We start from the raw sequence: 18,498 nt of genomic DNA, 5'->3' as shown, positions 1-18,498 counted from the left end.
TCTAGTAGAAGATGAGTTCTAGTAGAAGATGAGTTCTGTAGAAAATGAGTTCTGTTGAAGATTAGTTCTAGTTGAAGATGGCTTAAGTAGAAGATGAGTTCTAGTAGAAGATGAGTTCTAATTATAAATGTGTTCTAGTAGAAGATGAGTTCTAGTAGAAGATGAGTTCTAGTAGGAGATGAGTTCTAGTGGAAGATGAGTTCTAGTTGAAGATGAGTTCTAGTAGAAGATGAGTTCTAGTAGAAGATGAGTTCTGTAGAAGATGAGTTCTCGTAGAAGATGAGTTCTAGTAGAAGACAAGTTCTGTAGAAGATGAGTTCTAGTAGAAGATGAGTTCTCATAGAAGATGAGTTCTAATAGAAGATGAGTTCTAGTAGAAGACAAGTTCTGTAGAAGATGAGTTCTAGTAGAAGATGAGTTCTGTAGAATATGAGTTCTCGTAGAAGATCATTTCTAATAGAAGACGAGTTCTCGTAGAAAATGAGTTCTAATAGAAGATGAGTTCTATTAGAATATGAGTTCTAATAGAAGATGAGTTCTAGTGGAATATGAGTTCTAGTTGAAGATTATATCTTGTAGAAGATGTATATTCATGGAGTAGTTCTTGAACATGAATTTACTAATTAGTAAGAACTACACGTTTGTTTTCTGACTAACTATTTGACCATTGACCAAGCTGACATTAAAATAACTGTGGGCACAAGTTTTCTATAAAATTCATCGGAGTGATATTACCGCTGGAATACAGTGAAACATAACATTTTGGCCCTTCGTACAATATGGTTGTTAAATATTATTATAAACTTTAGTATCTGGGACTTTGGTACAGTGCTTCCATCCAGTCGATGTCACAGGTGCTCCTAAATATGATTTATGAGCCAGACAGATTTTTCACTGTCTCATTTTCACGTTAGATAACATAACATTTAGAGCATTTCAATCAGTTTCAGAGAGCTATGGCTAACTATCTATAATAGCTGTTTATTTTTACTTGACTTAATTCAAATTAGGCTGATGGATTGTGATAACATCTAGGGCAGGTATACTTACTGTAGAAACGGCTAAGTAAGAATATGAATCACTGGCCCTAAGGTGGGAGTGACAATAACCTATAAATAAAATACATAACTGTACAGTTTAAAAGAGAGTGGTTCCTTCAGCTTCACCCAGGCTGACGTCCTAAACCCTGTTGATGAAGCATTCCTCTACCATTGTGGATCACACGTCTATATGGACCATACATCTACAGTCATGTCCATAATTATTGACATCCTTGATAAACATTGGCATAAAATACTGTATAAATAATACAAATACTGAGCTATACTGCATGCAATTGTTTTTGTTGTTGATTATATTTGTTATACTAATACAATTGCTCAGAGATGTATGCTGATGACTCTAGTTTTTTCTTATTAAGTCCGCAATCTGTTCATTAGGTAACCCATGAAAGGGACAGCACCAGACACTCCCTATCTAGGTGTGGACTGCAAACATTGGCAGACACACAAACAGATATGTTTTATGTATCTGTTTTCAACTCCGTCAGTGGTTTGTCAACTCCGTCACTGATGGCTGACCCCCTTAAGATCATTGTTTTTGTCAATATTCAGTAAAACAATATTGCAATCACTGTCATGCAACATATGATTAAACAAATGAAGTACCTGCTCTATTAGCATTAGTATTTATTATGGATCCCCATTAGTTCCTGCCAAGGCAGCAGCTACTCTTCCTGGGGTTTATTATGGATCCCCATTAATTCCTGCCAAGGCAGCAGCTACTCTTCCTGGGGTTTATTATGGATCCCCATTAGTTCTTGCCAAGGCAGCAGCTACTCTTCCTGGGGTTTATTATGGATCCCCATTAGTTCCTGCCAAGGCAGCAGCTACTCTTCCTGGGGTTTATTATGGATCCCCATTAGTTCTTGCCAAGGCAGCAGCTACTCTTCCTGGGGTTTGTTATGGGTCCCCATTAGTTCCTGCCAAGGCAGCAGCTACTCTTCCTGGGGTTTATTATGGATACCCATTAGTTCCTGCCAAGGCAGCAGCTACTCTTCCTGGGGTTTATTATGGATCCCCATTAGTTCCTGCCAGGGCATCAGCTACTCTTCCTGGGGTTTATTATGGATTCCTATTAGTTCATGCCAAGGCAGAAGCTACTTTTCCTGGGGTTTATTAAGGATCCCCATTAGTTCATGCCAAAGGCAGCAGCTACTCTTCTTGGTGTCCAGCTAAATTTAAGGCAACAGTATACAATATAATACCATTTTTAAACATTAAAATACATTTTACAACAGACTTCACAATACATTAAGTGTGTTCCCTCAGGCCACTACTCCACTACAACACCATCCAGGTGTACGTGTGTGTGTGTATAGTGTGTGTGTGTGTGTGTGTATAGTGTGTGTGTGTGTGTATAGTGTGTGTGTGTATAGTGTGTGTGTATAGTGTGTGTGTGTGTGTATAGTGTGTGTGTGAGTATAGTGTGTGTGTGAGTATAGTGTGTGTGTATAGTGTGTGTGTGTGTGTATAGTGTGTGCGTGAGTATAGTGTGTGTGTATAGTGTGTGTGTATAGTGTGTTTGTACTTGTGTGTGTTTGTACCTGTGTGTGTGTGTGTGTGTGTTTGTACCTGTGTGTGCTTGTACCTGTGTGTGCTTGTACCTGTGTGTGTTTGTACCTGTGTGTGTGTTTGTACCTGTGTATGTTTGTAGCTGTGTGTGTGACTCTTCACAGTCCTTTGCCATTCTATAAGGTTTATTTGTATCTGTTTTTTAAATCAAATTGTACTGCTTACTAGAGTTACTTGATGTGGAATAGTTCCACGTAGCCTTGGTTTTATTTAATATTGTGCATCTCCCATAGTCTTTTCTGGCATGTCTTGTCTGAGCTGTGTGCTAGTAGTTTCAACAGACAGCTCGGTGCATTCAGCTTGTCAACACTTCTTAAAAAAAAGAAGTAGTGATGAAGTCAATCTCTCCTCCACATTGAGCCATGAGAGATTGACATAATAGTTTACAATCCAGGGTTACTCCAAGCAGTTTAGGCTCCTCAACTTGCTCAATTTCCACATTATTCATTACAAGATTTAGTTGACGTTTAGAGTGTACTGAATGATTTGTCTCAAATACAATGCTTTTAGTTTAAAAAATGTATTTAGGACTAACTTATTTATTGCCACCCTTTCTGAAACTGACTGCAGCTCCTTGTTAAGTGTGGCAGTGATTTCACACGCTATAGTAGCTGACTTGTATAGTGTTGAGTCATCCAAATACATAGACACATGGGATTTACACAGTGCCAGTGGCAGGTCATTAGCAAAGATTGAAAAAAATTAAGGGGCCTAAACAGCGGCCCTGGGGAATGCCTGATTCTAGCTGGATTATGTTGGAAAGGCTACCATTAAAGAACACCATCTGTGTTCTGTTAGACAGGTAACTCTCAATCCACAATATAGCAGGGGGTGTAAATACATTACATATACATTGCTCCAGCAGCAGACTGATGTCAAAAGCTGCACTGAAGTCTAACAAAACAGCTCCCACAATCTCTCAGCCAATCATCAGTCATTTGTGTAAGGGCTGTGCTTGTTTAATGTCCTTCCCTATAAGCATGCTGTTGTCAATTTGTTTACTGTAAAATAGCATTGTATCTGGTCAAACACATTTTTTCCCAAAAGTTTACTAACGGTTGGTAACAGGCTGATTGGTCGGCTATTTGAGCCAGTAAAGGGGGCTTTACTATCAGAATGACTTTTGCTTCCCTCCAGGCCTGAGGGCACACACTTTTTTTTACATCACTGTTAAATAGATGGCAAATAGGAGTGGCAATACCGACCTCTATCATCCTCAGTAATTTCCCATCCAAGTTGTATGATCCATGTGGCTTGTCATTGTTGATAGACAACAATAATTTTTTCAACCATTCCAAACTCACTTTACGGAATTCAAAATTACAATGCTTGTCTTTCAAAATTTGGTCAGTTATACTGAGATGTGTAGGTTCAGTGTTTGTTGCTGGCATGTCATGCCTAAATTTGCTAATCTTGCCATTAAAAAAATTATTAAAGTAGTTGGCAATATCTGTGGGGTTTGTGATGAACGAGCCATCTGATTCAATGAATGAGTTTGTCTTTTTTCCCAAAATGTAGTTTAAAGGTGCTCCAAAGTGTTTTACCATCATTCTTTATATAATGTTTCATTTGTTTCATAGTAGACTTTACCCATGGTGATGGATGACAAATGGATTTTTCATGCATGCTACCAACATTTTTATACCCTAGTGGTAGAGGAAGCCACATTACATTTTCTTCAACGGAAATTAATTTTAAAAAGTAGAATGTTAATCCAGATAAAAATGTTATTTATTTTATTTACAAGAATCTTTAGGGGTGCCAATCATTTTGATACCTTTCTTTTTCAAAAAACATATATTGCTTAATAAACAAAATCACTTTCTCTGAGAAATGGTATTAGTATAACATAATTGAACTATCTAATTTTGTTTTAGCATACAATATAGCTCATTTATGCTAATATTTATCAAGGTGCCAATAATTTGACTGGTGACTGTAAATGTATATACTATATGTGTAGAGATCTATAAATTAAACATATATACTAGATATATATATTAGTGATGTTAGTGGACCAATGATGTTAGTGTACCAATGATGTTAGAGGACCAATGATGTTAGAGGACCAATGATGTTAGTGGACCAATGATGTTAGTCATCCAATCATGACAGTTAAAGTTCCATCTCATTAGCAAATAATGATGTAGAGCTCCGCGGAGTTGGCTGAAACTGGGGGCGGCTGACTAAATGCCCCTCTCTGCAGACTCTTTCAATATTTCAGATTATCATCTGATGCATCTTTGAATCAAGTTGATGACCTAATCATAGACTGTTTTCTCTGCTACTGCATGGCAAGCGGTACCGGAGCACCAAGTCTAGGACCAAAAGGCTCCTAAACAGCTTCTACACCCAAGCCATAAGACTGCTGAACAATTAATCAAATGGCCACCGGACTATTTACGTTGCCCCCCCCCATTTGTTTTGTACACTGCACCTACTCGCTGTTTATTATCTTTGCATAGTCACTTCACCCCTACCTACAAGTACAAATTACCTCTAACTGTACCCCCGCACACTGACTCGGTACCGGTACCCCCTGTATAGCCTCGTTATTTTTATGTTATTGTGTTACTTTTTATTTTTTACTTTAGTTTATTTGGTAAATATTTTCTTGACTTTTCTTGAACTGCACTGTTGGTGAAAGGCTTGTAAGTAAGCATTTCACAGTAAGGTCTACACTTGTTGTATTCGGCGCATGTGACAAATAAAGTTTGATTTGATTAAACCTAGAGGAGACTGGGATTGAATCATGTTGATGACCTGATTAAACCTAGAGGAGACTGGGATTGAATCATGTTGATGACCTGATTAAACCTAGAGGAGACTGGGATTGGACCTGATTAAACCTAGAGGACACTGGGATTGAATCATGTTGATGACCTAATTAAACCTAGAGGAGACTGGGATTGTGCTGTGAATATATCATGTTTTCATAGCTACCGTATTCTAATGGCTGTGGATGGGCCGACGGGCCAGGCAATGAGCTGAACACAGGGAGTGAACTTTGTTTAATCGTCCATTCTGCAGCATCCAATGAAGAACATTAATCAATTATGAAATGCCAATTTGAGTTATTTGAAGAGAGAGTTCCAACACCTAGTGTCTATTACAGTATTACGGCATAACTGGCATCTGTAAAATGAACAGACAATAATAGACATTTTCAACATTTCTCGATGTTTTCTGTGACGGGCAGAACCTAATTGTTCTACCATTTGCTCCTAATAGCCAGGCAAACAAGTTAGATGTTGATCCCCAGAACAGCATTTCTAAACAAAGAGGAGTTGTTGCTCCAAATCCACCCACTGAAATAAAGACTTCCTCTTTCTCTCAACACTGAGTTTCTGGCTCTCCTATAGCAGGATATTGATCTACACAAGGTGATGCCGACAGCACCCGCCCACAACAAATGCTGTTAAGATATAAGAGATACTGAAAATGACTCAAAATAGGAAGGATTCAGTTTCCTGCAATGTGGTGCAAAACTCTTTAAAATGCTTGGGGAAAAATACCATTTGGAGGAGGGTAGAACCTGAAACAACTAAAGTCAATTCCTCCATCCCTTGAGTCTGACCTGCTTCACATGTCAACGTCTCAAATGGCACCCTATTCCCTATATAGTGCCCTACTTTTGACCAGAGAACATGGATGGTATTACTTACCCCTGACCCTGGACATGTTCGTAGAACATCTTTGCGTCATTCCAAGATGACGTAGCAGTACCAGCACTGACAATGCTAATGGTACACATTCCATTTTAGAATCCCATAATTAAAAGGTTGCTATGGATGATACTGCTACACTCATTATTAAGGTGGCATGACTGGTTTCATAAAAGGTGTTACGAATGCCTTATTTAGGGCCTATACCCCCTTAAGCGACTATTGTGTGTGATTTAAACAGACTATATGGGATGGCATTATTTATTAGCCCTCTATGTGAAAAGACAGACCAACCTGGTTTTGAATTAAAGGCTGTATATCTAATCTGTCCTTTCTGATATCAGCTAGCCTACATGTCTGTCAGCTGAGGGGACATAACTGGCCTACTGTGATGACACAGAATGGTAGCAGTTTCAGGTTGATGTCAGGAACATAACAGGAACACTGTGATGAGACACGGCGGTAGCAGTTTCAGCTTCATGTCAGGGACCAGTGTCGAGACCACCTAAAGCGAGATTGATCCAAGACCAAGACTAGAGCAAATAGAGACCGAGTCAAGACCGCGACCGGAGGGGTGGGCGAGACCGAATCAAGACCAAGAATGGAGGGGTGGGTGAGACCGAGTCAAGACCAAGAATGGAGGGGTGGGTGAGACCGAGTCTAGACCAAGACTGGAGGGGTGGGCGAGACCGAGTCAAAACCAAGGATGGAGGGATGGGCGAGACCGAGTCAAAACCGAGACAAGGGTGGGGGGGGGGGCGAGACCGAGGCAAGACCAAGTCAAGACTGAGACCGGTTGCAAGAAGACAACTTTAGATCATTTTAGAACGCATTCGCCAAAGGCCACAAAATACAACTGAATGGATTTTTGCAAATATGTAAACACCGCAGGAGTCCTCTTACATTTGAGAACTTTACAGTCCTATTGATCAAACAAACTCAGTTATGCATATCAACAACAACAAGATTACGTGTTATCTAAAGCGTGCTTGACTAACTATCATTTATTTTTGTCATATTCAGCGGAAGTTACGTGTTTGTAAATTCATCAGTTGTTCTGCGCTCTGGTCCACTCAAACGAGAGTGCTCTGAAATCGGAGTAGATCGCCAGAGGGAATTTGCGAACACAAGAGATATGCTAACTGGATAACAGTTGTTCAAGTGCTTGCTAGCTAACCAAGTGACACCTACATCTATAGGTGTGTATAGCCACCGAAAAACGATATGAGGGGAAAAAGGTCAGTCATTCACCCACTCCTCCAATGACATGACAGCTAGCTAACGTTATGCTCAGTGTTCTTAGCTTGCTACATAAATAGATACGCTAGCCTATTAGCAACATTATGACTGACTTGTGATCATTGCCCTTGCTAGTTAGATTGTTTTGACATTCCCAGCCTTAATTACATTCATCTGTTTTTGTCCAAAATATTGTGTCATTAAAACTAAAACACTGCATCCCGAATGGAGGCAGAAAACAACGTACCAGGCCAGCTGTGATTTTCAACCTGATAGCAATATTTTTGGGGACTACCAAGAAATGTATTGGTGAATTATATTAATTATGCATTGAACTGAATCCATCTATTCAGCCAACAATGCCTTAATGCACTTCATGGAATGCTGAGTCAAATAGAACCTATTTTTAAAACCTCTTATATAGTTGGTTTTGTAGCATAAACTGGGAATTTGATATTGTTGAGTGATATTATGATTGTCTGTTTGTTTCATTTATGCAAAGCAGTTAAAACGCTGTCAGTTCCACTTTAAACTTTAGGTCACAGCTTACTTTGTGTTCTAAACGTGAAATGTTCTTTGCAATGGGAAGTAATAGTTGTACATTTCGATTGGGAAATGCCTAATGGTTGTGTTTTTGTATTCTTATGATTGGGACATACTGGCTTATTATGCTTGAGTTCATGGACTGCTTATCCTTTAACATCATGCTGTGTGTGACTGCTGTCTTTCCATCAACCCTATGCAGTGGTGTAATGGTAGCTTGTGAAGTGGGTATACTCAAATTTTGCCAAAAAGTTACCAAATGGCCCGCCCAGCAAAGGAAAGGCACCCTGTGTGAAAAATCATATGTTTTCCTATGTTTTGTAATGTAACTTGATGGTCTAAGTCCACAACAATGCTTAAACCACATCAATCTGATTGGGTGGGCCTGTCAGGGCCTGGCTCCCCAGTGGGTGGGCCTGTGCCCATTCATGTCTACGCCCCTGATGCAAACAGCTCATGATGACAATTGCACATCACAAATAGCCTACTGACCAATACTTCGGACTAAACGTTTTTCTGTTCCTGGTTTGCATATCCTGTAGCCTTAGTTAGCATTTACTGGTAGTTATCATACAGGTGAAACATCTTTCCTACCCTACCGACTACCGATGTGAGCAGCTCCATGCCAAAACCTGCTGAGAGTTGCACACTCTTGCTGCCTGCAGATATTCTGCTGAAAATGGGCTATATGAGCAGGCGCGCATGTGAATATATGTCACATGCTTTGTGATTGTGTAGGTTACTTTGTGCATGATTTCTCAACTGTACTACATCATTATTACGGTTGCAGTCCTTTCAGAATCACAAACCTGTCACACACTGAAGGCCTATAGGTTTGCGACTGCGCAAACATGCGTTTAATAGATATAAAGGCCGTTAAGATATTCATGTTTCAACAAAGGAGTGTATACATTTGGCCTGGCGAAGCAGTATTATGCGCTGACTGAATGGAAGCGGATAATTATGAGTTTTTTTTTTTTTTACTCCGCCAGTTCTCACTGTCCGAGACCAAGTCAAGACCGAGTACAAATGTATCCGACACCGAGACAAGACCGGGACACTCAATATGTGGTCTCGAGACCGGACTTGAGTACTACAACACTGTCAGGGACATAACAGGAACACTGTGATGACACACGATGGTAGCAGTTTCAGCTGGACGTCAGGAACATAGCAGGAACACTGTGGTAGTAAACCGTTATTCTGTGTGGAGCTCCAAGACAAATCTCTGAGGACAATACAAAGATAGTCCAAGGGGTGGATTAAAGGCCAGCAGCTATTCCAGGAATGCTTGCACAAGCCTCTATTGAACTAAACTGTGACTTGTACTCTAAGACTGTATAGTGTTCAAATAGATATCTGAATATAAATCCAAAATGGATGGTGATAAGAGATAGATGGGACGGGTTGAATGGAGCTGAAGGGTGGGACTAATAACAAGATAACTAATGTAAAACATACTGTGCCCGTAAAACGTATATAGGTTCAGAACTTTTGTGAAAGAGTACAGTTTGAAAGATATGGAAAATAGAAATCAAACCGGATGGACATCAGAAATAGATGGGAGAGGTTGAGTGTAGAGGAAGGACAGGAGTAAAAACAAACAAAATATAACTCTTGTAAAATAGACTGTGTCCATAAAATGTGTAAAGTATGTATAAGCTGGAAGTAGAGTGTTGTTGTCCACTAGTTTACTCCAATTAGGGGAGGGGTAGTGTCACGTTCGGACCAGTAAAGGGGTTATTTGTTATTGTAGTTTGGTCAGGATGTGGCAGGGGGTGTTTGTTTTATGTGGTTCGGGGTTTGTTGGGCTATGTGTTTATGTAGAGGAGTGTTTGTTTAGAGTGTTCCGGGGTTTTGGTTAATGTTCTATGTTAGTATATTTCTATGTTCTAGTTTAGTCTTTCTATTTCTATGTTTAGTTGATGGGGTTGACCTTCAATTGGAAGCAGCTGCTCTTCATTGCTTCTAATTGAAGGTCTTATTTAAGAGGGGTGTTTTGTCATGGGATTTGTGGGTAGTTGTCTCCTTGTTTAGTGTCTGAGAACCTGACAGGACTGTTAGTGTCGGTCGTTGTGTTTGTATACGTGTTTTGTTTGTTTTTCCTTCTTTTAATCAATTAAAGAAGACGAGTATACACGTTCCCGCTGCACCTTGGTCCAATCATTACAACACCCGTTACAGGTAGTAGGGTTAGAGGGTAAAATATGTACACTACCGTGCAAAAGTTTGGGGTCACTTAGAAATGTCCTTGTTTTGAAAGAAAAGCTAATTTTTTGTCCATTAAAATAACATCAAATTGATCAGAAATACAGTGTAGACATTGTTAATGTTGTAAATGGCTATTGTAGCTGGAAACGGCTGATTTATTATGGAATAGCTACATAGGCGCACAGAAGCCCATTACCAGCAACAATCACTCCTGTGTTCCAATGGCACGTTGTGTTAGCTAATCCAAGTTTATCATTTTAAAAGGCTAATTGATCATTAGAAAACCCTTTTGCAATTATGTTAGCACAGGTGAAAACTGTTCTCCTGATTAAAGAAGCAATAAAACTGGCCTTCTTAAACTAGTTGTCAATCTGGAGCATCAGCATTTGTGGGTTCAATTACAAGCTCAAAATTGCTAGAAACAAAGACCTTTCTTCTGAAACTCGTCAGTCTATTCTTGTTCTGAGAAATGAAGACTTTTCCATGTGAGAAATTGTTCAAGAAACTGAAGATCTCGTACAACGCTGTGTACTACTCCCTTCATAGAACAGCTCAAACTGGCCCTAACCAGAATAGAAATAGGAGTGGGAGGCCCCAGTGCACAACTGAGCAAGAGGACAAGTACATCAGTGTCTAGTTTGAGAAACAGACGCCTCACAAGTCCTCAACTGGCAGCTTCATTAAATAGTACCCGCAAAACACCAGTCTCAACGTCAACAGTGAAGAGGCGACTCTGGGATGCTGGCCTGTGACCCAACACACCTCCAGGCTGTGTAAGGGCTATTTGACCAAGAAAGAGACTGATGAAGTGCTGCATCAGATGCCCTGGCCTCCACAATCACCCGACCTCAACCCAATTGAGAGATGAATTAGACCGCAGAGTGAAGGAAAAGCAGCCAACAAGTGCTCAGCATATGTGTTAACTCCTTCAAGACTGTTGGAATAGCATTCCAGGTGAAGCTGGTTGAGAGAACGCCAAGCATGTGCAAAGCAGTCATCAAGGCAAAAGGTGGCTACTTTGAAGAACCTTATTTGTTTAACACTTTTTTGGTTACTACATGATTCCATATGTGTTATTTCATAGTTTTGATGTCTTCACTATTATTCTACAATGTAGAAAATTGTGAAAACAAAGAAAAACAATTGAGTACAGAGTACTGTAGGTGTTCTAAAACTTTTGACCGGTAGTGTCCTCATGTACTGTACCTGTATTTATGTTTATTGACTGCTATTCAGAAAACCTCTTTCGAATGAAAAGGATGGATAGAAAATATAAAACAGCAATATTTCCACAAGATAAGATATGAAACTGAATTGAAATAGAAATTTAACTAGGAAAAAAAAGCTACGATAGGAAAGATACAATGAATCTAAATAAATAAATTGAATCTAAATAAAACAAGGAAATAGAAAAGTAATAATATACATGAGAGGAAATAAAAAATTACGGAAATGACTGGCGACCATCATCGTTGCTATGTGCAGAACATTTGGCTGGTCATTTTCCAGGCATGAACAATTCAGGACATTTCAGCGGGGGAGGTCTTGGCACAGAAATGACTCATAAAAATGCAAATTGGTAATCAAGTCAGACATGGGTAGCAAGGATACTGTTAATGTTCACACAAAGCACACTTAATCTGATATACCCTGATAGACTCTTTACCATCTCACACTCCCAAAAAAACATCCTCGTGTCACCGAGATGAGACAACCTTTCCAAAGCAACATTTTCATTGTAGTTGCTTATTTTAGAAGACTTTACTTTACGTGTGTGTTTAGTGCCCCTTCTGCATAGCAAATGTTGTGCTTTATCTCCTCTCAAAAAATATCAGAATTTGAATTCACAAGCAGGCTTCAGATAATGTGCAATATTTATTTTACTCCACGAAGTATTGAGTATTGTCTAGACTATAAATGGAGAATGCATGACATTATCCTACTTTCTGTTTTTAGGCCGACTTCATTAAGGTAAGTGAGAATATTGCGCTGCGATTGAATAGAACATCAATTAGATGATAAAAAGAACATTGGGTTCTGCATGAGGCACCTATTACCATAACACAGTTCATTTTCCAGTCAATAATCTACAATATTCCCAACATTTAACCTTTTTTTTTCGGGAAATTGGAGGAATACGCTGTGTCTGCAATTTTCGTTGTTATGGTTGATAGCAAAACTACACCTTGCTTATCACTTGATACACATAATAACATAAAGCCTTTTCAAAGAAAGCATTGTGGTTACATTGTGCCCTAAGGCACTGTTCTGATTTAAGCGTGAAAACGTGGCCCATAAAGTCTAACTATAAAGAACAGCTCTACTAACACACATCCTTATAGGTTCCACTAAATGCAGGTGAACAGCAGTGATATTGGGAAGGGGTGGTACTGTATGTAGCTATTTATCTTATCATATATCTAGTTAGCTTTTGCCTATACAACTGACCTGTCTTTTCTGGAATCTTCAATGACGGAATGTTAAAATGATTTATGCGGTAAATGCCACAAATTACGATATTCTGGTTTTACAATTGGTGTAATTGTTTTTCCAACGAATAAGGATGAAAACAAATAATTCATAAAACATACAAACTATTGATCTTCATGTCAATCACACAAGCAGTGACAGTCACTCGATCCTGATAGAGAGAAGTGTGAGCTCACCTTGACAAGTTCATAGTGTTGGATCCCATTGATCCCCACATCTGGGTCAAATGCAGAGGGCACGGGGTACCGGGTGTTGATGGCTGTATTCTCTGGGATGGATATGTTTATAACGGTGGACTGGAAGAGTGGAGCGTTGTCATTGATGTCCTCAATCAGGAACCGGATCTTGACCAGACGGAAGATCTCGTCAGGCAGAACGGCGACCTCGATCTCGTAGAAGCAGCGCTTCTCGTTGAATACTCTCGAGCAGAGCTTCTCGCGGTCGATGCGGTGAGCCGTGGTGAAGATCTCCCCAGTGTTGGCCTCTACCCTCACCAAAGGCACATCGCCCGTTTTGTAGACAGGCTTAAACTGCAGTGGCGAGGACAGCTTTAAGTCAGGGTCAAGGTTCAGGTCCAAGTCCTTCCGCAGGTTCCCGATGCGGACATTCTCGGGCTGCTCCTCCCTCACCGTGTAGTCCTTCTCTTGGGCCAAGGACAGCATGACCAGGCAGGTGAGCAACACCACCAACACATGAGCCTGACCTGCTAAGTCCATAATCATAGAGGATGGGAGCTTTCCTTGTAAGGATGCAACTCTGTCAGAGAGAGAGACAGAGAGAGTCAGAGACAGAGACAGAGACAGAGAGACAGACAGAGAGAGAGACAGAGAGAGAGACACGAGAGACAGAGAGAGAGACAGAGAAAGAGACAGAGAGAGAGACAGACAGAGAGATAGAGAGAGAGACAGAGAGAGAGACAGAGAGAGAGACAGAGAGAGAGAGAGAGAGAGAGAGAGAGAGAGAGAGAGAGAGACAGACAGACAGACAGACAGACAGACAGACAGACAGACAGACAGACAGACAGACAGACAGACAGACAGACAGACAGACAGACAGACAGACAGACAGACAGACAGACAGACAGACAGACAGACAGACAGACAGAGGGAGACAGACAGAGACAGAGAGAGAGACAGAGAAAGAGAGAGAGAAAGAGAGAGAGAGAGACAGAGAGACAGAAAGAGAGAGACAGAGAGACAGAGAGACAGAAAGAGAGAGAGAGAGAGACAGAGAGAGCGAGAGAGAGAGAGAGACAAAGAGAGAGCGAGAGAGAGAAAGAGACAGAGAGAGACAGAGAGAGACAGACAGAGAGACAGAGACAGAGAGACAGAGAGGGAGAGAGACAGAGAGAGAGGGGAAGATAAATGATCTTGTTACTGCAAAAGTTACATGATACCCAGGTTATATCTGAAAATGGCACCTTATTCGCTGTATAGTGCATTACTTTTGACCAGAGCTCTATGCTCAAACACAGTGCACTATATAAGAAACAGGGTTCTATTCCAGACTCAGATGCATATATTCTGACTGTAATTAGTGTGATTCTCCCTAATGGAGAGGATTGAACTTGACCTATCAACCTAACTAGCTCTGAGCCTGCATATCTCCAATGTCTTTGAGAGCAAATTAACAGCAGTTTTACACAATTAACCTTTGACGACACCTCCGGTTGAACACAAAGACATGAAAAGGTTATTAGTTCACATATTCCATCAATCCGTTACATTGAGGTAATCAACCAATTCATATTTTCATCGCGGAGGAGATCATCATTGGTGTAGTCAATAGACAACCTTGCATGAATGTTTGATGAGTTTAGCTGGCGTGAGGTAGTACGTTTGGCACGTGAGTTTGACCTTTGCGGTGTCATCAGCTTTTAAAGATACGTAGCTTGGGAATCAGTCAGATCATCACGAGCAGGAAACATGGGAAAACACTTAAGATTTGTCCCTGGTCAAAAGTACAACGTATGTGGACTACTGTATAGGCTCTCGAGTGGCGCAGCGGTCTCAGTGCTAGAGGCGTCACTACAGACCCTGGTTTGATTCCGGGCTGTATCACAACTGGCCATTATTGGGAGTCCCACAGGGCGGCGCACAATTGGCCCAGCATCGTCCAGGTTAGGGGAGGGTTTGGCCGGGGTAGGCCGTCATTGTAAAATAAGAATATGTTCTTAACTCTTTCCTTGTTAAATAAAGGTTAAATATATAAATCATAATATATATTTTGGTAATAGGGTACCACTTAGGATGCAGACAACATCCATCTTCCCTGCTGAGCCATAGATTAGAAATACATTGCTCATTAACTCAGAGCCTCATTTACTGAGTAATCTAAAAAAAAAAAAAAAACAGTAACATGAAAGATTACATGAATGCCCAGGCATATGAAAACACTATGTTCTGAATAACAATGAATTGACACATTACGAAAGCCACCATGTCTCAAATTAGAAACATATAATCATACAATGTAATCATTAATATTAGTTGATAGAATGTTCTCTAACATGCTCCATGTATTGTTATTACATAGAAAATAAGTGTCACACTCTGACCTAGGAGAGCTGTGTTTTCTCTGTTTAGTTAGGTTAGGGTGTGATAGGTGGGTGGGCTTTCTATGTTTCGTTTTCTATGTTTTGGCCGGGTATGGTTTCCAATCAGAGGCAGCTGTCTATCGTTGTCTCTGATTGGAAACCATACTTAGGCAGCCTGTTTTTCCCTTTGTTTTTGTGGGTAGTTGCTTTCTGTTTAGTTTGTATAACCTGACGGAACTGTTGGCTGTCATTTTGTTATTTTGTCTAGTGTTCGTTTCTATAAAAATGTATAACGATGAGCACTCTACACGCTGCGCCTTAGTCCCCTTCATATGACGCTCGTAAATATAAGGGCTCTGACTGATCTCTCTCTATCATTAAGCCCATGGTAAATTAGTAAATAGTCAATAGTAAATCAACAGCCTATGGGTTTCAGCACCATCTGACAGTATCAATATATCAGTGTTTTCTTATTTTATGCCAGTTTGCTTGATCGGTAGTTCCACCAATTATATCAAAGCTTTGTGTGCTAAAACCTGGCTAGAGGGCAAAGGTCCCTGTTGCCAAAACCAAACTAGGCCATCCAAAGAGGGACCATGGAGATATGATGGCAGTTGCTCTGCTTGTTATAGCAAGAACAACTTTCAGGTTATTATTAGAATTTATGATTAGAATTTATGCTAACACTATACTTTAAAATGTTATTTATTTAACTTGTATTTATCCAGGAAGTTCCATTGAGGTCTCTTTTTACAAGGGAGACCTGGACCAAGGGGAGACTTAAAGTCTGCAGGTATAATGCAATGTGATGCAGTTGTGATGTATTGTAACACTTGTCATGAGGACCAGTCTTTGCTTAAAGTATGCAGCGCCACTAAATTGCTGGCTAAATAACACACTTTTTTAAACGTTTTATTTTATTTTAGTATCAAGAAATATTCCAAAAGTTTGGAACGTTTTCTCTGCCACTCCATAAGGACAGGTATAGTAGTGATTTCTTATTAATGATTAACCCATTTCCAGGCTGCCTTGTCTGGTGAAAATACTAGAATCATTGGTCAACAAACAGCCATGTTATTATCTATCTGTAAAACGGTATCCTTAATATGAATCAATCCGGATTCAGACTTAAACACAGCACTACTATGGCTGCCATGCTTGTTGTAAATGATATTGCAAATGCCTTGTGCTGTCATGTTTGTAGACTTGACAAAAGCTTTTGATACTGTAGACCAGGTTATTATATTGAATAATCTGTCCTGATAGGGTAATGTAGACCATGTTATTATGTTGAATAAGCTGTCCTGATAGGATACTGTAGACCATGTTATTATATTCAATAATCTGTCCTGATAGGGTACTGTAGACCATGTTATTATATTGAATAATCTGTCCTGATAGGGTAATGTAGACCATGTTATTATGTTGAATAATCTGTCCTGATAGGGTAATGTAGACCATGTTATTATATTGAATAATCTGTCCTGATAGGGTACTGTAGACCATGTTATTATATTGAATAAGCTGTCCTGATAGGGTACTGTAGACCATGTTATTATATTGAATAAGCTGTCCTGATAGGGTACTGTAGACCATGTTATTCGGTTGAAAAAGCTGTCCTCTCAGTGACAGAACTCAGGCCATCACGGTAGATGGATTAAATCGGAGTTCCTTGAGTTACATAAATGGGTGCCCCAAGGTTCAATACTCGGCCCACTAGTGTTTACAATCAATATAAATAACATTGGTAATGCTGTAAAAAAATATATATATTGATTTGTATGCAGATGATACAGTGTTGTACTCCATTACTCCATCAGTGGACCAAGCCTTTTCACATTTGAAGTCTGATTTTCAACCACAGCAGCGATCACAATTGGATCTAAAGTTAGTGCCAAATGCAAACAAACCAAAATGCATGTTTTTTTTTTCTAGGTCCCAAATGGATGCAGATTTAAATGCATTTGTAACGACTAGTTTGAACGGTACACAATTTGAGTGATTTCCTTTCTAAAAACATTTTGGTATCTGGCTTGATGACAATCTGTCATTTAAAAAACATTTCACTGAGCTGGTTAAGAAGTTGAAGTTCAAGGTTAGTTTATTTTACAAAAACAAAGCAAAATGTCTGACTTTAGTTAATAGGAAGCATATTGTCCAGGACACTTTAAAATAATTTTTCAATTTTCGCCTAAAATGACATCCAAATGTAACTGCCTGTAGCTCAGGACCTGAAGCAATGATATGCATATTCTTGATTCCATTTGAAAGGAAACACTTTGAAGTTTGTGGAAATGTGAAATGAATGTAGGAGAATATAACATATTAGATCTGGTAAAAGATAATACAAATAAAAATAAAATAAAAATTGTCTTTTTTTTTTTGCCATCATTTTTCAAATGCAAGATAAAGGCCATAATGTTTGGCCACTAGATGGCAGCAGTGTATGTGCAAAGTTTTGGACTGATTCAATGAACCATTGCTTTTCTGTTCAAAAGTTTCTGTCAGGACTGCCCAAATGTACCTAATTGGTTTATTAATAACTTTTCAAGTTCATAACTGTGCACTCTCCTCAAACAATAGCATGGTATTATTTCACTGTAATAGCTACTGTAAATTGGACAGTGCAGTTAGATTAACAAGAATTTAAGCTTTCTGCCAATATCAGATATGTCTGTGTCCTGGGAAAAAATGTCTTGTTACTTACAACCTCATGCTAATCGCATTAGCACACATTAGCTAAACCATCCCGCGGGTGGGACACCGATCTGTAGAGATCCTTAAGAAGTTTTTATGGTCTATTATAGATTATGGGGATATTATATATATATATGCATGCAGTAGCAACTACACTTAAAACACTAGATGCTGTTTTCCATTGTGCCCTTAGGTTTATTACTGGTGATGGTTCTAGAACTCACCATTGTGCCATTAGGTTTATTACTGGTGATGGTTCTAGAACTCACCATTGTGCCATTAGGTTTATTACTGGTGATGGTTCTAGAACTCACCATTGTGTCATTAGGTTTATTACTGGTGATGGTTCTAGAACTCACCATTGTGCCATTAGGTTTATTACTGGTGATGGTTCTAGAACTCACCATTGTGCCATTAGGTTTGTTACTGGTGATGGTTCTAGAACTCACCATTGTGTTTTGTATCAAAAAGTGGGTTGGACCTC

At 39.6% G+C, this 18,498-nt stretch overlaps 1 protein-coding gene across 3 annotated transcripts in view; it reads right to left on the bottom strand.

The window, feature by feature from the left end:
* Positions 1 to 18,498, bottom strand: part of LOC106612267 (protocadherin-11 X-linked) — a 267,425-nt gene that overhangs the window by 240,546 nt on the left and 8,381 nt on the right. For all 3 annotated transcript variants that reach the window (XM_045724242.1, XM_045724243.1, XM_014213274.2), the window contains exon 2: positions 12,958 to 13,537. In XM_045724242.1, coding sequence (XP_045580198.1) covers positions 12,958 to 13,503 — 546 coding nt within the window. In that variant the 5' untranslated portion in view covers positions 13,504 to 13,537. The remainder of the gene's footprint in view (positions 1 to 12,957; positions 13,538 to 18,498) is intronic.

Source organism: Salmo salar, chromosome ssa09 (genome assembly GCF_905237065.1).
Source record: "Salmo salar chromosome ssa09, Ssal_v3.1, whole genome shotgun sequence".
NCBI lineage: Eukaryota > Metazoa > Chordata > Actinopteri > Salmoniformes > Salmonidae > Salmo > Salmo salar.
The sequence above is the reverse complement of the archived record's forward strand: the minus strand, read 5'-3'. Positions and strand labels throughout refer to the sequence as shown.